The sequence below is a fragment of the Peromyscus eremicus genome, chromosome 16_21 (genome assembly GCF_949786415.1).
Source record: "Peromyscus eremicus chromosome 16_21, PerEre_H2_v1, whole genome shotgun sequence".
Lineage (NCBI taxonomy): Eukaryota > Metazoa > Chordata > Mammalia > Rodentia > Cricetidae > Peromyscus > Peromyscus eremicus.
In genome coordinates, this window is record NC_081432.1 from 23,439,116 (window position 1) to 23,460,578 (window position 21,463).

General features: G+C 51.1%; 1 protein-coding gene across 3 annotated transcripts in view; it reads left to right on the forward strand.

Moving 5' to 3' along the window:
- Positions 1 to 21,463, forward strand: part of Hk1 (hexokinase 1) — a 106,367-nt gene that overhangs the window by 67,968 nt on the left and 16,936 nt on the right. For all 3 annotated transcript variants that reach the window (XM_059282314.1, XM_059282313.1, XM_059282315.1), the window contains 7 exons: positions 3,215 to 3,363; positions 9,580 to 9,699; positions 12,639 to 12,734; positions 13,281 to 13,380; positions 13,464 to 13,647; positions 17,070 to 17,225; positions 18,897 to 19,130. In XM_059282314.1, the coding sequence (XP_059138297.1) occupies positions 3,215 to 3,363; positions 9,580 to 9,699; positions 12,639 to 12,734; positions 13,281 to 13,380; positions 13,464 to 13,647; positions 17,070 to 17,225; positions 18,897 to 19,130 (1,039 nt within the window). The remainder of the gene's footprint in view (positions 1 to 3,214; positions 3,364 to 9,579; positions 9,700 to 12,638; positions 12,735 to 13,280; positions 13,381 to 13,463; positions 13,648 to 17,069; positions 17,226 to 18,896; positions 19,131 to 21,463) is intronic.

Consider the following 21,463-nt stretch of genomic DNA (forward strand, 5'->3'; position numbering starts at 1 on the left):
CCCTGTCAATCTTATTTTTTGGCACAGGGTCTTTTGTTGGTTTGGGACGTAACAAGTAGGCCAGGCTGGCTGGCCAGTGAGCACCCGGGATCCACTGTCTACTTCCCCAGTGCTGGATTACAAGTGCTACTGCACCTGGCTTTTTTTTTTTTTTTTTTTAACCTGGGCTCTGGGGATTGAACTTGGGTCCTCGTGCTTGCATAGCAAATACTTTATTGAGTTATCTATCTAACCCATCCTCCCTTCCTTCCTCCCTCCCTTCCTTCCTTCCTTCCTTTATTCCTTCCTTCCTTCCTTCCTTCCTTCCTTCCTTCCTTCCTTCCTTCCTTCCTTCCTTCCTTTCTGTGGTAGGAACTGAACTTACGCGGTGGTTGGAAAGAAAATGGCCCCCATAGGATCATATGTGTGAATACTTGATCCCCACTTAGTGGAACTGTTTAGGAAGGATTGGGGGTGTGGCCTTGTTAGAGGAGGCGTGTCACAGGGAACGGGCTTTGGCATTTCAAAAGCCCACGCCTGGCCCAGTCTTCTCTCTCTCTCTGCCTGCCGTCTATGCTATCAGAAGCAAAACTCTCACCTACTACTCCCGTGCCACGCCTGTCTGCTTCTTGCCATGATGACTGGCCCTCTAAAGCTGTAAGCCAGCCCCCAATTAAGTGCTTTCTTTGATAAGTGTTGCCTTGGTCATGATGTCTCTTCACAGCAACAGAACAGCAACTAAGACAACCTCAGGCAAGCTAAGCAAACGCTCCACGATTAAGCTACATCCCTGGCCCTACTTATTAATTGATTAATGCCGTAGCATGCTTGTGGAGGTCAGAGGACAACTTCTGTGAGTCTTTTCACTCCTTCTGCCTTTCCTTTGCTGCCTTGTACACTCCAGGCTTGCCCACAGGCTTGCCCTCCCCCAACATCCATTCTCCAATCTCTGCCTCCCAAGTGGCCGTAGGAGTAGGATTATAGATGTTTACAGAGGTGCGTCACCATATCTGGCATTTGACATTGGTTTGGTTGGGGACTGAACTCAGATTGTCAAGCTTGGGTGACCAGTCCTTTTACCCCCATATACCTAATGCAAAGACCCCCTCCAATTTTGTGGATAGACATAACTCCGAAGCAGATACAGATGGGCAGTAAGTAGGTGGACGGGGCTCTAGCGTCAGCACTCATTAGAGAGCTATTGGGGGACAGTGGAAAGTGACGTCACACGTGTGTTCCTGAAGATACAGACAAACTGGAGAGTTCATCCACCACAAATATGATCAGAAAGGTATGCAGCCACGTGGTCAGACAGTGGCACTTTGACAAGCTAACCGTGCTTTATCAGGCGGGCTGACTCCTGCCTGCACCTGAGAGACACGAAGATGCGTGTCCACACACAAACCTGTGTGCCAGTGTGCCCAGCAGCGTTGATCCTACTAGCCCAAAGTGGGAACAGCATGTGTCGATCAGTTAATGAAGGGATGAGTAAAACGTGGTACCTGCAGACAGTGGGATAGATTAACCACAAAAAGAATGAGATGCTGAGAAACAGTACAACGTAGAAGCATGTTAGAAACATTTTGCTAAGTGAAAAAAGCCAGCCACCAGGAACCCTTTCTGTGAAATGCCCAGAACAGAGCTGTTTAATCCCATTAATTAATTAATTTATTTATTTATTTATTTATTTATTTATTGGTTGTTTGTGGTGTTATGAATCAATCCCAGGGCCTCTCATATGCTGGGCAAGCACTTTACCACTGAGCTATATCCCCAACCTTTGGATTTTTAAAATATAATTGAAGAATTTTTTTGGATACTATTATTATTTTTTTTTAAGATTTATTTATTTTGTATACATTGTTCTGTCTGCATATATTCCTGTATGCCAGAAGAGGGCATCAGATCTCATTATAGATGGTTGTGAGCCACCACGTGGTTGCTGGGAATTGAACTCAGGACCTCCGGAAGAGCAGTCGGTGCTCTTAACCGCTGAGCCATCTCTCTAGCCCAGATACTATTACACACACACACACACACACACACACACACACACACACACACCTGTGTAGCCCAGGTTAGCCTTGAACTCACAATCCTTCTGTCTTAGCCATAGTGCTGGGATCACAGGCATGCACCACCATACTTGGCTCTAACCATACATTTTGAATGAATGACTGTGTGTTATGTGACTCAAATTGCAAATTGTGTGTGTGTGTGTGTGTGTGTGTGTGTGTGTGTGTGTGTGTGCATACCTGTGCATGCACACGTGATATCCTTCTCAGGGTAAGTGAGGTGCCACCAGTCTGATATTGATAGCCATGGATATGAGGGCTACTGGGACTTAGGGAGACAAGAGTGGCTGTCACTCCTGGCCTGGTAATCCAGGCTGCAGCATGGATGATATTACACTGAGTGAAAGCCACCAGTTACAAAAAGACAATTTATGCCTGATTCCACCTATATGAAATGTCTAGAACGGACCTCTTTCAGACCATGCAGTGGCGGTTCCTAGGGTTGGGTGGGGATGAGGAATTGCTGCTTAATGATTTCCAAGTCATGCTGGGTGATGTAAAAGTTTCGACAGAAGTGATGATGGTTACTTAACCTTGCAAATGCCCTTAGTGACACTGAGCTGTGTACTCCAAAAATGACCCCAGTGCTAAGTTTCACATTGTGTATATCTTACCACAACAATGGAAAAAAAAACAACCCAAGGACCTTTGGGCAAGCAGTGATTGGCATCTGAGCCAACATGGAACCCAGGGCATAGGATGATGGATCTCAGCACAGGCTTTTCCTGTCCTGAAATACTGTGCAAGGTGGGTGTGGCGACACACACCTTTAATCCCTGCGGTTGGGAGGCTCAGGCAGCAGGGTTGGAGACTGGGGTCATCTTCAGCTATATAGCGATGTTGAGGCCAGCCTGGGCTACATGAGACCCCATCTCAACAAAGTAAGAAGCTAGTGTCGTGTGGGCGCAGTACTGCTATTTAAATAGTTGAAGTAATCAGAGGAAGGTTGAATGGAGCTCTGTGCCTCATTCAACACCTCTTCCTCTGCCGTGTGAGACCAGAGTTGCTCCAGCAGGGCCAAGCCAAGTGAGCATGCTTTCTGCTGAAGACGCAGTATGGCGGGCGGGGGAGATAGACAGGGCTAGGTCCAAAGGGTGGATACTGCCCACGGCCTTCTCACACTTCGAGTCTGACATGACACCTCTTTTCTCCCTTGTCAGAGAAGGGGGATTTCATCGCCCTGGATCTTGGCGGGTCTTCCTTTCGAATCCTACGGGTGCAGGTGAATCACGAGAGGAACCAGAATGTCCACATGGAGTCTGAGGCCTACGAAACCCCAGAGAACATCGTGCATGGCAGTGGAAGCCAGGTGGGTCCTTGTTCTCCTCATTTCTGTCCCATCAAGTCGGCATCCCTTGGAGCACTTGCAGGGGCCAGACTTCTGAAAGCTGGTGTCCCTCCCGAGGCCTGGCAGGACTCACCGGAGGGCTGTCACGAGAGTGTCAATTGTAAAGGACTCCCGGGGGAGGGATGAGGCAGCTATGTGGGGCTGGCACACACCATCTGGTGAACTGGTGGTGTGGGAGTGGGTGAAGACTGTGGGGAGGGAGGCTCCGTGGCACTGTTGCTAGCGCTTTTATTCCCAAAGGATCCTGGGTCGGTTCCTTGGCACAGGTCTAGCCCGCCCTTTGGGTAGACATGCCCCTCTCTCAGGCCACTGGCTTCTTCACCCACTCCCCTGGAAGCCAGGCCCTGTGGAGTGTCTCCCAGCTTGGGGCATCGGGAGCTCTGCACTCTGACTTAATGGTGCGTACACACCCTTGGCACAGGAAGCCGAGCCTGCAGGCTTTGCTTTGGAAATGGCCGTCCCTCCTCACCGCTCACACCCAAGGCTTCTCCTCCTTCCACGGGACCATGAGCAGGGCCAACCTTCCTGACCAAAGGACATACCTGGAGAGGACCTGTTCTGTGATGTGTGGTGGGGGCCCTATCTCCCCAGGACCCTGTGACTAAGGTTCTGGCAATAGCCTTAGGTGGTTATTCATCTCTGGGTCCCCTGAGCCTATCACACGGGGGGGTGGGGGGGTGAGGGGGGTGCTCCATTACTCTGGTGGATGGGGGTTTGTGCCCCACCCACACCCCACATTGCGGCTATGGTCTTGGTACCATTGGAAGCTTGCCAGATTTCTGCTGCAGAAGATGTGTGTTCATAGCAAGGTTCCCCAAGTTCTCCACAGAAAGCAGTGGTTCTGGGGTGGGCTGTGAGGTGAGGCCCCCCACGCCTTCTGTATAGGATCCCACTTGGTGCCCAAGTTACTGTGGGTGAGAGTTGGAGCAACTCACCTAGATAAGAGCTGGGCCTGGCTCTGAGCTCTGCCTGCTGCTTGGATCCCGAGTTTTTCAGAGCACGTCACAGTGAGCGTGGAAGGAAGCGCTCTCTCTGGTGTGGGCAAGCCACCTTCCAGCCAGCCACGGAGGCAGGTGAGCCACATTAGGTGGTCCTGCCTCCATCACTGGGCTTTAGAGACTGGTCCCTTCAGCCTGAGTCCGCTGCTCGGGGGAAGGAGGTCTTCTACCCATGTCCCCATTGCCCACTACGTGGCTTCTTTTCTGCAGGTAGCCAGCAACCTGTTAGGCAGGCCCGAACAAGTACCGGCTTATCACTGTTGTTCGTGGTCCTTGGGTTCAGCCACTGCTGAGACTGTCAGTGTGCAGTGTGCGGACATTCCCTGTGTGCCTTGGCCTGGCCTTTTAGGAGCAGGGCTTGTTCAGGGGGTGCCTCCATCCCAGGGTACACTTCCTCAGGAATTCCCTTCCAGCCTGTGCCCATAGTTCCCCTTCTTGTTCCCGGGATTATTGCCTCCTGATGTTTGGTTTTTGTTTTGCTCCTTCTAAATCCTCTAAAAAGACGACGATTTTGGTGACGCGGTGTCTTATTTTATAGCACACACTGGTACCATGCTTGTTGTGTGCGAGTGGCTGACGTAGAAACACTTTATATTTAGTGACTCACGGCACCCCTGTGGGGTGGGCCTTCATTATGTCCATCTTATACGTGGGAGAGTCCTAGCTCAGCTGCTTTAGTAGCCCCCACAAATTCTGAGATTTCTGAGGTGGTCTCACCCCAGAAGTTACAGTTTCAGCTGCTGGGACTTTTTTTTTTTTCTTCTTTTCTTTCATTTATTTATTTATTTTGAAACAAGGTTTCACTATGTAGCTCTGGCTGCCTTGGAAACTCACTTTGTAGTCCTGGCCGACCTCAAACTCAAAAGAGATCCGCCTGCTCCAGCCTTCCAGTGCTGAGATTAAAGGCGTGCATTACTACATCCAGCAAGAAATTTAAATGCATATATATGGCTTGGGTGAATGCATGCCACATATATGCAGGTGTAAATGCCCCCAAGAGGCCAGAAGAAGGCATTGGGTAGCCTCTGGAATTGGGGTTAACATATTGCAGGCTGCCTGATATGGAGGCCGCCAACCAAACTTGGGTCCTCTGGAAGAGCAGCAAGTAGTGTTCTTAACCTCTGTCTTAGTTAGGGTTTCTGTTGCTGTGAAGAGACATCATGACCACAGCAACTCTTATAAAGGAGAACATTGAATTGGGCAGCTTACAGTTTCAGAGGTTTAGTCCATTTTCACCGTGGTGCAACATGGCTGCATGCAGGAGCCATGGAGAAGAGTTGAGAGTCCTCCATCTTGATCGGAAGGCAATAGGAAGTGGACTGCACTTGGCTTGGCTTGAGCATAGGAGACCTGGAAGCGCGACCCCACAGAGACACACTTCCTCCAACAAGGCCACACCCACTCTAACAAAGCCACACCTCCTAATAGTGCCACTCACTGTGAGCCTGGGGGGGCCAATTACATTCAAACTAGCACAACCTCTGAGCCTCCCTCTTTCTTACATCCCTGTTTCTTAGTTGGTTTTTTTTTTTTTTTTTTGATGAGGAGGAAATGTGGCTGTGGACAGGAGCTTCGATCAGGTGGAAGGGGAGCAGGGTGGCAGGGTGGACAGGGCTGAAGCCGGAACGTCTGTCTCCAGCATTCTGGGGTGAGCAGTCGGCTGGTATCTCCTGAGATCTCTGACCTCTTCTATGGAGCTCTGTGCTGACCCAGGTCCTCATGTTACCCATGGAGCTGCTCAGACTCACAGGCGGTGAACAGTGGAGGCTTGAGGGTCTGGATCCTGAGGGGTTCTCACCCTCTGTGATGTGTAGATGTTTTAAAATTGGCTTTAAACCTTTCGTCTGAAATACTGTTAAGCTTAGAGATGAGCGGACGGTATGTTCACCCTGCAGCCCCCCCCCCCCCCCACTCAGTCCCTTTGTCTCCCCTCTCACCCACATGGTACCTCAAGAACCTCCTACAATTTTAAGTTTTATGATGTCAGAAGCTGCATGCACCATTGTTAAAACATGACTTTAAAAAGTGATGGGGGGACAGCTCAGCAGTAATTGTCCTTCTGCCCAAACATGAGAACCTGGGTTCGGCTCCCAGCATTCACATATAAAGCTGGGTGTGGCCGGGCGGTGGCAGCACATACCTTTAATCCCAGCGCTTGGGAGGCTGAGGCAGGTGGATCTCTTGAGTTTGGGGCCAGCCTGGGCTACAGAGTGAGTTCCAGGAAAGGCGCCAAAGCTACACAGAAAAACCCTGTCTCGGGAAAACAAACAAACAAAAAAAACCACCACTGGCCATGGCTCCCCAAATGGCTGTAACCCCAATACTGTCAGAAAGAGAGACAGGAAGGTGGCCTGAACTTGCTGGTCACCAGCCGAGCTCCAGATTCAATGAGAAACCTTCTCTCAAGGTAATGAAACAGTGAGAGAGCCGAACACTTGACACTGTTCTCTGGCCTCATTGGTGAGCACTGGGACACACTTGTTGATACTTGTGTGCATATATACCTTGTACACACACACACACAAACATTACTTAAATAGTTTTGATAATTTTGAATACTTAAAATTGTTGCTTTTTTAAAATTTTGTTTTCTTTTGCCATCATTTGCCCTGCTAGTCAGTTGAAGGACTAAGTCTGTGTGTGTGTGTGTGTGTGTGTGTGTGTGTGTGTGTGTGTGTGTGTGTGGCATGTGTATGTACAAGTTTTGTGTGGGTGCTCATCCACGTGTGTGTGAGAACGCAAGTGTAGAGGTCAGAGACTGATGTCAGGTAACCTTTCTCCAACACTCTCTCCATTATCTGTCTGAGAGGGTCTCTCATGGGACCCCGAGTCCACGGACTGGCTGGCGAGCTGCTCCGGTCCCTTGCTCCCCGGCACCAGGGCCGCAGCAGGCTGCCTCCTCGCCTGGCTGTTCAGATGTGCTCTGGGGATCTGAACTCAGGTCCTCATGCCTGCGTGGCAGGCCCTTCACCAACTGAGCCATCTCCTTACCCCTTAAAAAACTGATTTTTCGTGCGTACGTGTATGAGCGTGTGTGTGTGTGTGTGTGTGTGTGTGTGTACACGTGCATGTGCACGCAACCACAGTGGGAGTATGTGGAGGTCAGAGGACACCTTGTGAGAGTTTGTCCTTTCCTTCCATCATGTGGGTCCTGAGTGTTGAACTCAGGCTACCAGTCTTGGTGGGGAGCACTGACTGACCTGCCAAGCCATCTCATTGGCTCTAAAATGTTGGTTCATTTTAGCTAGCTCAGGCCCGGAACTTGCCATATAGTCCAGACTGGCCTCACACTCTTTATCCTGCCTCTGCCTCCTGCGTGTGAGGTCACAAACATGAGTCACTACAGCTTCTGTGCGTATTTTTAAAATAATGAGCATGTTGTCAGGAAGGCGAGGCGTCACTCATTCATTAATTCATTCATTCATTCATTTATTTTGTGGTACTGGGTATTGAATCCAGGGTCTTGGAAACTAGACACATGCTCCACCACTGAGCCACAACCCAAGCTCATTCCTTACCTTTTATTTCAGAAGACAGGGCCTCTCTAAGATGCCTAGCCTGGGCTGGAACTTACTGTAGCTCAGGCTGGCCTGAAACTCTGGCTCCTTCTCCCTCAGCCTCTCGAGTGTTAGGACTATAGGTGTGCACGGTACACCCTGTGCACTGTACCCGTGCGCCTCGGCCTTCTCAGCCGCTATGAGGAGATGCATTTGGCTTGGTTTCAGGTGCTGCCGTGAACCCTTTCAGGCCCTCCTCCCTGCCCTTCCTGGACGACCTTCCTCCCTTCCTTCGGCTCACTTAGAGCAGGAGTGCCTGGAGCCCCGGGTGCAGATGGCGGAGGGCTCAAGACTGACTTAGTAAAGGGTTTGTAGCAGCCTGAAATAGGTCACGGGAGGCTTAGCCCGGTTTCTCCGGAGAGGATGGTCACGTGTCTCTTCAGTCAGAGACACTGCTGCAGGGTAGCCTGAGTAACAGTGACTCAGGACCGAGGCTCCCAAAGTCAGAATGGACTGGGCGTTCCCTAACCCCAGCAGTGAGTCAGGTCCCCTCTAAAGCTGGGTCAAGGTGACTCAGTGCCTTTAACACCGTCCTCTTCTGGACTCTTAAGAAGCTCTGTGGCTGTGTTCCCGAAGGCACACTACCATCAGTAGTGTCCATGCAGAAGCCAGGGAGCCAGGCTTCTGCTTGGCGCTTTCCTAGTGGATTCCTGCGGTGTGTGTATACCTAATGAGTCAGCGCCAGCAAGCTTGCATGGCAATGCCAGATACACACTGGGATATTCATAGTATGGCGTGTTCATGCCGTAGTACAGTAATGAACAGGGACAGTCCCTAAAGATACATGGATAACTCAGAACAAAGACAGCAGGGAGCACACCCAGCTCCATTTCCATTTATACACGAGAGTGTTAGAAATCGGGGTGGCAGGGATGACCCCAGAGCCGTGAAGGCAGCATCTGGTTTTTTATTGTTGTTATGGTTTAAGGCAGGGTTTCACTCCATTGCCTACCTTGGCCTTGAACTCGAGGCAATCCTCTTGCCTCAGACTCCGGCGTGCCGGAATTGTAGCCGTGAGCTACCGTGTCTCGCTTGTCCTGTGGGTTTTGGTGTTGTTCTGTTTCTTTGGGGGTTAGGCCCTGGGGATCAGCCAAGGGCGTTGTGGCTAGACAAGTGCCGTACACTGCTCCATACCCCCAGCCCCGTTTGTACTTCTCGATGTGGGTATCGGCGATGGGGCAGGTGCAGCTTGTGAGAGCCCTGCGATCTCCACACTTAGGGTTCGTGCATTTCAGGGGTGCTCATCTTTCCTTCAGGAGGTAAAGCGAAAGCACAATGCTTTGACGGTTGTTCAGCCATGGAGCCGCCTGAGGAGCTCCAGGATCGGCCTTGGGAGTAGCCCGGTCACTCCTCCTGGACAGCTGATGGAAACCCCTGGCCAGTGTGTCATGGAAGACTCTTTCCTGATTCTCTGTGTTTCTAATTTTCCTTCAGTGCCTAGATGACCAGTGTCAGTGACCTCTGAGAGGCCAGTTCCTTTGGAGGGCTGGAGGTGTTCTGTAAAGAGCTATGTTTGCCAGCATGCGCATGCGTGTGCATGCACACGCACACACACATCGTGTGATCTGAAACAGAGTCCTCTCTCCGCCCCCAATCTGATGTCGCTCTTCTGTGCCTTCTAGCTCTTTGATCATGTTGCTGAGTGCCTGGGGGACTTCATGGAGAAAAGGAAGATCAAGGACAAGAAATTACCTGTGGGATTCACGTTTTCTTTCCCCTGCCGGCAATCCAAAATAGACGAGGTAAGGATGCCTTGGGGGACAGTTGGGTTCAGAAGATGGCAATTGAACTCTCCCCTTGCTTGTGGGTGACTCACATGCCTCATGGTTTTGGCATCGTTTGCCAAAATTAACGTGAGGTTGTGGTGACATGTTTCTTCTTAGCCTTCTTTTCTCCTACCACCCCCATCCCAGACCTCTCCTGAGGGGTCTACTGTATCCCAGACTGCTCTTTGGAGAGTAGCCTAGGATGACTTTGAACTCATGGTTCTCCTTCCTCAGAACCACCCTGCCTGGTTCATGTGGTGCTGGGGATTGAACCCCGAATCTAGTGCATGCTGGGCAGGCTCATATGGTGCTGGGGATTGAACCCCGAATCTAGTGCATGCCGGGCAGGCGCTCTACCAGCTCAGCCATATCTGCAGCCTGTTCCGTTGATCAGTTACTTTAGTTGCTGGTGTATTTTTAGAGACCAACTAAGGTACTTATGGCCACCAGGTAGAGGGAGCCATTGATAAAGCGCTCATAAGTGAGCAAGGTAGACAAGGCTTAATAGCTGTGGAGAGAAGGGGGAAATTCTTCCTTGGGGTTGAAGTGTGTTTACTGGAAGCCACATGGCGACCGCGAGTCTGGGCAGGTGCTGCGCCTCAGGAATCAGGCTGGCTTCTGCCTGAACAGAAACCTTTGGTTTCCTTGTTGAGCTCCCAGGCGACTGAGTTGTCACAGCGTCCTCCTTATTGTCATTTATTCATTCATGCGTCGGTTTGGCAAGGATGCACTCAGCTCCACCCTGTGGTAAAACCGTTCCTCAGAGAGCTACGGAGCTGTGGAAAAAGTAGGCGGAGACTGTTCCTTGCCTGTGTGAAGGGACAGAACAACCCTCCCACCACACACACACACACACACACACACACACACACACACACACACACCCTCCCAGCCCTTCCTCAAAGCTTGCTACTGTGTGATAGCGTGGGAGAAAGGTCTGAAGCCCCCAAGATGCCTAAGCTATAGATCATGCTGAACTGTATATATGTATGTTTTTGCTTATACATTCACACGCCTGATAAAGTTTAGTTTGTGCATTAGGCACATTACGAGATTAATAACTATAACTAACGATGGAACAATTCTAACCGTTTACTACAGTAAGAGTTATGTGAAGATATGTTCTCAAAATATTTAATTGCCAGGCGGAGATGCCACTCAGTTCAATGCTGGCCTCGTGTGCATGAAGCCCTGCGTTTGATCCCCAGCACCGAGTATGATGGTGCATGCCTGTAGTTCCAACACAGCCATAACCCAGTACTCGGGAGGTGGAAGCAGGAGGACCAGAGAGGCTCCAGGTCATCCTCAGCTCCATAGCAAGTTCAAAGCCAAAGTGGGACACATAAGACCCTGTCTCAAAAAGTCAGTTCCTCTTTGAGACCTGGCAGTCGGTGTAATAACCGAGATGGCCGCTCCGTGGCCAACATGATGACTGAGCGTTTAATAGGCACTAGGCCAGGCCCTGAGAGAGAATGGCTAGTGGATATGACCTGGCCTCCAGAAAGCAGTCTTTGAAGCGGAGAGGAAGATGTGGCAGGAGGGACATCCTCCTGGGGACAAGAGCCTGCAGGATGGAATAGATGTGGGGGCGGGGCCTTGTGGGCAGAGGAGGGGCCAAAAGTGTGGCTTGTTTACCAACCTGACCCCCTATGGGGGGGGCGTGTTCAAGGCTATAGCCTCCATTGCCCAAATCTAGACCAACTCCATTATTCTCAATGTACAGAATGCTCCACAGAGGATCGAGGTAACAGCCCACCAGGAAGTGGGTGGGAGCTTGGAGAAAGGACTGGGTCTCCAGTCAGCTGAGTCCATGTTCTTCCCACAATACCACGTTTGTTTCATTAGAGGCTGAAGGGAAGAAAAGGGCCCCTAGGGTCATTTCCAATGCTGAGCTTAGTCATAGTTGCTCCAGAGTGGAGGTTCACCCACTCCTGTGCAGCCCGCCGTCTGCGGCATGGCTCTCCGAGCGAGGTCAGGCCCCTCTTCTTTGTCTAAGCCCTGGGAGATGGGCAGAGCCTGGCAATGGTCATCCCAAATCTGCTGTGTCTACAGCGGCCTTCCCCACTGAGAAAAGAAGAGCCAAATAGAACTCTTTTATTCCCGGTTTTTGATTTTTTATTTCTTTTAAAGGCTATGTGTAAAAACCACTGACACAATACAAAGCTTATGGCAAAGCTAAGTCCCGACTCACGCACACTCCCGGGAACTTAGCCTTGCCCGCCTCACTCCTGCTTGTTGTCGCTCTGCGGACATGCAGACAGAGATGAGCATCGTACTATACGATGGGGGATGTATCACGTACAGATGGGGGTGGACGTCCCACCAAGTGCTCTTAGCTGCTGAGGCTTCTCTCCAGCTCTTTTTGAATGGGGCCTGGCTGACGTCAGGTTCAATTCCCAGCATCCTCATGCTGGCTCACAGTTGTCTGTAACTCCGGTTCTAGGTGATCCAGCACCCTCACACAGACATACATGCAGGCAAAACACCAACGCACATAAAATGAATAAATCAGTGCCTGGCCGTGGCACACACCTTTAATCCCAGCACTTGGGAGGCAGAGCCAGGCGGATCTCTGAATTCAGAGGCTAGCCTGTTCTACAAAATGAGTTCCAGGACAGGCTTTTCAAAGCTGCACAGAGAAACCCTGTCTCAAAAAAACCAAAAACAAAAACCAAACCAAACCAAACCAAAAAAATAAATAAATAAATCATTTTTTTAAAAGTTCTCCCAGAGAAACCCATCAAGTGGATAGACAGGTGGTGGATCAAACTCACTCTGGCTCCGATGTGACTTGGTAGAGGCCACTTGTCACTGAGGTGTGTCTACTTTGTCCCTGTGCTGGGCTGAGTAGCCCCCAAGGCCTGGAGATGCCAAGGCTCTCTGCTCTGATTCCACGTTTCCACTCTCGTTCTCAGGCTGTCCTGATCACGTGGACAAAGAAGTTCAAAGCCAGTGGTGTGGAAGGAACAGATGTGGTCAAGCTGCTGAATAAAGCCATTAAGAAGCGAGGGGTAATTTCTCTTGGGTTGGGCAGAGTCGGGTATGGCGGGAATCTCCGTCTTAAAATGGCTTACCGCTCGCTCGTGTTGCCGGGAGGGGAGGGGCACAGACCCGTGCTGTGCTCTGAACACCCCGACAGGGGACTAGTGAGAATCCCAGCCCAGGGGAGTAGGTTAGATGTGAACTCCCAGAAATGCCACCAAAGGTGGCCTGCAGCGGAGACCCTCCAGCCAGAACCTGCAGGGATTAGCGCTTGAAGGAGCTGCCCTCTGTGGATCTTCTTGCTCTCCACTGGAGGCTTGCAGAGGAATGTAGAGGAAAATTCACCCCCCCAAAGAATCCTGAGCCAGATAATTAAGGGGACCTTGCAGTTTCCATAATGTAATCACTGCTCTCTAATCCAGTTAATTGAGTTCTGGCCACAGTGAAGCCAGTTGCCGCCCACTAGCTTGGTGACGTGAGAATCGGAGCATGCCTGCCAAGCTTATCTCTGAGGGCGGGATTTCTGCACCCCTCTGGGAGCTGATGGTGACCTTCTCTTCGTTATTGGTCCCCAGGACTATGACGCTAACATTGTGGCTGTGGTGAATGACACAGTGGGGACCATGATGACCTGCGGCTACGATGACCAACAGTGTGAAGTTGGCCTGATCATTGGTAGGGCGCCCCCCCTTCCCTCCCCGAGCTCCGCCCCTTGATCAGCCCACGAGGTACCCAACGTCCTGCCTTGTCTCTCCCAGGCACTGGCTCCAACGCTTGCTACATGGAGGAGCTGCGACACATCGACCTGGTGGAAGGGGACGAGGGAAGGATGTGCATCAACACGGAGTGGGGGGCCTTCGGGGATGACGGGTCCCTGGAAGACATCCGAACCGAGTTTGACAGAGAGTTAGACCGGGGATCCCTCAACCCTGGGAAGCAGTTGTGAGTAGACTTTCTCTTCTAGCTGCGCATCTGACTTAGGAAGCACTTAGCAAAAGACTGGAGGGTAGATGGGAAAAGCCATAAAGCCAGGTCGTCACCAATGCTGTCGCCCATTGGATTGATTTATTTATTTTGTCACACTGGTGCGGATCCAACAGTCTCCGGCATGCCAGGTAAATACTCTACCACTGAGCCATATCTTCAGCCTTTAAATTGTTTTTTTTTTTTTTTCTTTATTTGGAAACAGAGTCTTATTAAGTTGCCTAGGTTGGTCTTGAACTTACAGCCCTCCAGTCTCAGCCTCCTGAGTAGCTGAGATGACAGGCTTGCACTAACAGCTTGCGCTCTACTTCAGATTTGCACGATTGGACTACTGCTTCTTGCTTGGTTAGATGCGCGGCTGTGGAGGACATGCCTTTAAAGGCAAGATGGCGTAGTAGATAAAGGTGCTTACTTAGTATGTAAGCCTTGACAGCCTCAGTCCGACCCCTGGATCCCATGTAAAAGGAGAAGAACCACAGCCACAGAGTTGTTCTCTGATCTCCACGTGTGTCGTGGCACGTGCGCCCATGAACACACAAACGTGCACACACATACACAATTATATATATAATTTAGGGCTGGAGAGATAGCTCTGTGGTTAAGAGCACTGACTGCCCTTCCAGAGGACCTACGTTCAATTCCCAGTACTCATATGGCAGCTCATAACCATCTATAACTCCAGTTCCAGGAGATCTGACAACCCTTTTCTGACCTCCACAGGTGCTGAGCACACGCATGGTACACAGATATACAGGCAGACAAAACACCCAATCGTGTAAAGTAATAGAATAATTTAAAATATTAGAGTCGGGTGGTGGTGGCGCACGCCTTTCATCTCAGCACTCGGGAGGCAGAGGCAGGCGGATCTCTGTGAGTTTGAGGCCAGCCTGGGCTATAGAGTGAGTTCTAGGAAAGGCACCAAAACTACACAGAGAAACCCTGTCTCAAAAAACAAAAAACAAACAAAAGTTAAATAACATTTTTTCTGTTTGATCACCTTATGATTGGGACTAGGGATGTAGCTCAGTTGGTAGGGTGCTTGCCAGGCATGAGTGAGGCCCTGGGCTCCATCCCCAGCATGCCATAAACTGGGTGCAGTGATACATGTCTACAATCCCATCATCAGGAGGTGTTAGAAGAGGACCAGAAGTTCAAGGTCATCCTGTGCTATATCGTGTGTTCAAGGACAGCCTAGGTAGGCTATGCGAGACCCCATCTCAAATGCATATAAAAGTAGCTTAGGAAGTAACCAGACACAGGCAAGGTCCTAAGCGCTCAGTAGCCAGATTTCATGGTCATGACCTGTATGAGCACACGTCCTGGGCAGAACCTTGCAGGAAGGCCTTGCCTTAGCATTACACAGATGAGGAAGCCGAGACTTTTGACGGGTGCAGCGGCAGCAGAATTGACGTGAGCCTGGCCATCAGGCCCTCTTGCCCTTCCGCCAGCTCAGGGATTCCAGCCTAGACTCCACAGGGCTCTTCCCACAGGAGCCTGGGCAGTGGCTGAGTAGCCAGGCCACAGAGGGAGCTTTCCTGCCAGGGAGCATCCACTCTCTGGAGCTGGGTGGGCCCGCCCGCCCGGACCCGTCAGGAACAGGGAACAATGGAGACTGTGTTTGGAAGGAGGCCGTGTGCTGCGCTGACAGGCCAGGGCCGGGCACTCGAGGGCCCGGCAGCATCTTTGGTTACTGGATGGCTCTGACTGGAACAGATTGTTTTTGCTGTCTCGCTGCCAGCTCTGGGAGTGCCAGCCAGCCAGCCAGCCACCCTTAAGAGGAGGCCTCTGATCTGCTGGACTGAGGGGCTCCTTCCAGTCCCTGACCAGCCATACTGGGGTCTTGAGTCCCTGACTCAAATATGCTATTAGGCCCCGGGAGCCCCGCCCCCCCAACTGAGTCTTCTGATTGGCACGTTTTAGCATCCGTCCACAGGCTCCCCTACCGTGCTTGGACCAGAGAGGTTGCTTCAGATATGACGTCACACCTCTCGCCACGTTCACTGTGGGATTGGTCCCTTCCTGAATTTGGCCAGAGCGGTGGGGTGAGCTGATCGGCCTTCAGCTCCTCAGAGCCTGTCCCCGGATGGTAGGGTGAGGCCAGTAGGGAAGGAGTGTGTGTTCCTCAACAGCAAAGCCTGATCCTTAGCGGGCAAAGGATGAAATGAGGGGCTGGGGATGCAGCAACGTTGACGCAGTGCTTGCCTAACACGCGCACAGCCCTGAATCGGAACCCCAGTACTTGTATAAACTAGACTTCATGGGACACACCTATAATCCCAGCCCTCACAAAGTGGAGACAGGAGAATCAGAAATTCAAGGTCATCCTTTGCTACAGATCAAGCTTAAGACCAGCCTGGCTTTGTAAGAATTTGTCTCCAAAACAAACAAACCATCAGATGTAGAGACAGACATCTGAGTCGGTCTGAGCTACTTACCAGCTCCAGGTCTCACTCAGCTCCTGTACCCTGAAAGTGAAGATTTAGGGCTCCAGGGCCGAAGGGACTAAAGTCCAAAGCCAGATCTGCTGTTGCTGTTCTTCCATGGACAGGTGAATTGACCTCTCTGAGCTTCCGCTTCCCCACACTAGAATGATCCCCAGGTCCCCATGTCATTTATTGGGAAGCTTCCAGGCAATTGTGCACTGAAGTCCTGTACGTCATCTTCACCATCATCAAGTACCAAGGCTGGGATCAACAAAGGCACAGGGGCTGGAGAGATGGTTCAGCAGTTAAGAGTGTACACTGCTCTTGCAGAGGACCTGAGTTCAGGTCCCAGGATCCCTGTCGGGTGCCTCAAAACTACCCTTTGTGGGCACATATACTCCGGCCCACAGACAACACACACACACACACACACACACACACACACAAAACACATAATAATTTTAAAAAAATTATCCAAAAGACAAATGCACCAATAGCCTCTTTCCCGTGGGGAACAGATTCCCATATCCTCCAGAAGAAGACATTTTTTCCTCTTCTGAGCTGGGCCCTTCCGGGCTACCTCTGTCCCAGAAGGCTGTCTGCTAGAGTGATGGGAATGACAATCATGTCAGAGGTGACCCTTTCGTTTGTGTGGGGCCCTTCTCACCTGCCACCCTTAATCCAAATTCTCACAGTCCCCTACCTCCAGGCAGTCTTCCTCGCCTGTCCCAGCCCTGAAGCGTTTTCCTGGGTGGCCACCCTGTCTAGAGTCAGTGTCTGAATCACACAAGTGACCTTCCTACCACAGAGACTGGGAGCTCAAGAGATGCAGTGGGTCCCCCCCTGCTTTTCTGCTGTCCCTTCCGTGAATGCTGACCCCGGCCGCGGCGGCGTTAGCATTATCGTTAGTGTTAGAACAGAGGGTACCTAAAGATACTGATGGAATCCCCCCTGCAGGTTCGAGAAGATGGTCAGTGGCTTGTACATGGGGGAGCTGGTCCGGCTGATCCTGGTGAAGATGGCCAAGGAAGGCCTCTTATTTGAAGGGCGCATCACTCCAGAACTGCTCACGAGGGGCAAGTTCAACACTAGTGACGTGTCAGCCATTGAAAAGTAGGTACCATCTGGGGGCTTGGGAAGAAGGTGGGGCGGGGGGTGGGTGGGCTGCTACCTCTTGAGACCAAGTATGGGGGCAGCTTTTCCCCAAGCACCAGGCTATCTGGATTCATCTCCCCTCACCCTCAGGTGGCCTCTCCAGCTGGTTCCCTGCACGATCTTTCTGGTACGGTCTTTAAGAAACAGCCTGGGGGCTATCAAGATGCTCAGCACCCACATGGCAGCTCACCATCATCTATCTCTATTTCCAGGGGACCAACTTCTGGCCTCTGTAGGCACCAGGCATGCATGTGGTACACCAAAAACACCCACAGACATAAAAATAAATAAATCTTAAAAAGAAAAAACTTAGCACAAGTGTTTTATGGAAACTACACTTCTTGTGTAGTTTCAAAAACAGTACCCTCTTCACCTTCACGCATCACACACGAAAACACACATCCCACACATACATCCCACACACACACACACACCACTCACTTACTACACATTCACCTCCAACTCCCTCCTCTCTGGGTAAGATTCAGTTCAAGGAAGCAGCTGATTCCAGTGTTGAACAAGGGACTGACCAGACCTGGGCCTGGATTCTTGGAATTCCCTCTTGGTACATCATGACCTTTCCCAAACTGTCTTCTAGGGAACCTAGAGGCGTCCACTCAATGACTGGATGGTTCTGTGGGAAATACTAGTTTGTAGTATTTATTAACTAGAATACTAAAGAACCCTGATCACTGTGATTAACCCAACGCTCCCCAAAGTTTCTTTTGAGCCCAAACTGCCTCCCTGATCTTGCTGCTCCGTGCTGTCCATCCCCACATGAGTTACTTGCAGTGTGCCCTCACTGGTCCCAGGAAATTCACATCACGCCAGTGGAGCTTTGCTTGGGCCCTGACAGGTTAAGCATAGCCGTCTCTGTGGTTAAAAAAAAAAGGCTTCCAGGAGGGTGAGAACTTTCCTGGACTCATTCTCTGCTTAAGTCGTGCGTTGGACTTTGTCATGGGTCATTCTCTTTCAGCCCCAGTCCTGAGATTCCACATGTGTGCTGTAACTTAATTTCAGAGTCATTGGCTAAGTCCGGAAGTGCCTGCCTTATTCATCTTGGCCGGTTTCTGCCATTGGGTCTTTGGTTAGTGAGAACCAGCACTATAATGAGAGAGAGAGGAGAGAGAGAGAGAGAGAGAGAGAGAGAGAGAGAGAGAGAGAGAGAGAGAATTTTAAAACCTAACAGCAAATCTATACAGAATCCTCTGAATGAAATAAAACCAACAAAAGATATACAAAACATGTACGCAGAAAATTAGAATTTTATAGGAAACATCTGGACATGTATGTAAGCAACTCAGATCCTCCATGAGGGGAGGTTCCCCTTCACTATGAGCATCAACTCCCGGGCAGAAACAGCTCTTTCTGTCCACTTGCTCACAGGCCACCACGTGTGCGGTCTCCCCTCTCCGCGGCTGGGCATGACATGCCTGGCCTGGTAGTGTTTCCACCAGCCAGCTATTCCTTGTGCACGGGCACCCACCCCGGGCATTCCACAGTGCTCCTCCCATGCCAGGCTGCACGGTGGGTTCTGCCCTCCCGCAGCTCTGCCTCCCAACCCTGGTGCTTGCTCTCCGCAGCCTGGCACGGTCCCGAACTCATAAAGTGTGACCTCTCACCTCCCAGGAATAAGGAAGGCATTCAAAATGCCAAGGAAATCTTAACCCGCTTGGGAGTGGAGCCGTCTGACGATGACTGTGTTTCGGTCCAGCACGTATGCACCATCGTCTCCTTTCGTTCCGCCAACCTAGTGGCTGCCACGCTCGGGGCCATCTTGAACCGCCTGCGCGACAACAAGGGTACCGCCAGGCTTCGGACCACGGTCGGTGTGGATGGTTCTCTCTACAAGACGCATCCACAGTAAGTCCACCCGACGCTGTATTTGTTGGTTCCTCCATCCGCGTGAGACCGAGGCCCCTTCTCCAGAGGGCAGACTTGTGTGCACCCAGCACGTGGGTCTGGGAAGCAAGGCTACGCGTTGCTCATCTGGGACAGCCCGCCCTCGGTGCCTTATCACGTGTGGCTTCTGCAGTCCACGTTGGTCTCTTATTTCCCAGGGTGAGATAGAGTGTGTGTGGAGGGGGGGGGGGGCTGCCCCTACTTTTGCCCCCAGGATACTCTTTTTTTTTTTTTAAATTTATTTATTTATTACGTATACAGCATGTATGACTGCAGGCCAGAAGAGGGCGCCAGATCTCATTACAGGTGCAGATGGTTGTGAGCCACCATGTGGTTGCTGGGAATTGAACTCAGGACCTTTGGAAGAGCAGTCAGTGCTCTTAACCTCTGAGCCATCTCTCCATCCCCCCAGGCTACTCTTGATCAGGGAGAAGTGAGGAATATGTAGATAGAAATATAGAGGAGAGAGACAGATAGAAACACAGGATATCCTCAGGAAGGGCCTGGGTCAAAACCCACCATCCCCTCTGTCTTTACTAAAAGGCTTTAAAGGAATGCCAAGGGGTGGAGCAAAAGACCCCCCCCCCCCCCAGCACAGCCAAGTGCAGACCTTCCCAGGCACCTGGTGACCATGCACGTGGTCAAGCCATCCCCTAATGCAGCCCTGCTGTGTAAAGCAAATTCAGGTCTCACTAGGAAGCCTTTGTGGGCTTCCACAATAGAGATTTCTCCAGACAGGAATGTGAGGTGTAGTGTGTCTGCAGCCTGGCTGCACATTGTATCCAGAGGGACTTCATCCCCATTAGAACTGGAACTTGGGCCAGGCCATGGTGGCACATGCCTTTAGTCCTAGCACTCGGGAGGCAGAGGCAGGCGGATCTCTGTGAGTTCAAGGCCAGCCTGGTCTACATAGTAGGACCCTGTCTAAAAACCAAATAACAAATGTCTGTAGGCAGTAAAATACACACAACACAAGCTCTATCACCCTAGCTAGTCTCCAGGACAGAGTCTGGTGGGGTTGGAGAGTTTCTATGCTGTACATCTGCCATGTTCAAAACTCCTGTTTGCACCCTCACATTTTAAAGAGTAACTTTGACCTGGGGTGATGGCTCAGTCAGGACAGTGCATGCTACGAAAGTTTGAACACCTGATTCACTTTGCCAGAACCCATGCCAGGGGCAACAGTGTGGGGTGCCCCTGTAATCCCTGAGGAGGGAAGGAGCTGGGAGGCTCCCTGGGGCCTGCTGTCCAGCCAGTCTAGCCAGCTGGTCTAGCCAGTTGGTGAGCTTTCCCTCCATTCATGAGAGACCACATCTTTTAAAATAAGGTAGAGGCTGGGCAGTGGTGGCCCACACCTTTAATCCCAGCACTCTGGAGGCTGATCTGCATGAGTTGGAGGCCAGCCTGGTCTATAGAGGGAGTTCCAGGACAGCCAGGGCTGCACAGAGAAACCCTGTCTCGAAAAACAAAAACAATTTTTTTGTTGTTGGGGGTACAATTAAGGAAGACTCCTGATGTCAACCCCTGGCTCCACACATGTGCTTGAACCCGGACTCATTGATACCTACATACGCGCGCCCCTCCAGGAGCACATGCGCACAGAAAAGAAGCGTTTGCAGCAGGTGTTGATTATTTCAGGATTACTAGACACTTGAGACCGTTCAAAACGTTTCAAAGTGAACAGAAGTCACTCTTAACCCATTCCTTGGAGGCGGTGACCGCCGGTATTTTGGGGAAATGGCTTTTTCTGTTGCCTTTGGCAGGCGGCCTTCCGTACAGCAGGACCACGAGTTCTGGGCCTCACGCTGGCCTAAGCGTTTCTTCTAGGGGCGGAGGGGAAGAGCCAAGTGAAAAATAAAAACATGAGCGGTTATCGAGCCCTGCCTCAGCGCCAGTTCCTCATGTCAGCACCTCACTAAGTCCACTTATTTCTCAGCACTCCGCCTTCAGGCATTGGTCTCCATCGAGTCCAAGGTCAATACTGGCTCAAGGTCACTCGCCATGGCAGCGGCGGGGCTCACCCACCCTTCTCGGACTGAAGCGCTTGCCCTTTGGCTCCTGTGACACTTTACCGTAGTGGAGGAAAGAAGCCTCCCCTCCAGCCCCCCCGTGATCCTTTGAAGCAAAGTCTTTCTATGTAGCCCAGGCTAGCCTGGAATTGACTATGTAGGCCAGGTTGGTCTGGAGCTGGTAGCGGCAGTCAGTCCTGCTTCACACAGGATGGTATGGGCCCTTGAATTTTTATGGGTAACATCATAAAATAATGAGATCCTCCTCCCGTTTGTTGTTATTGT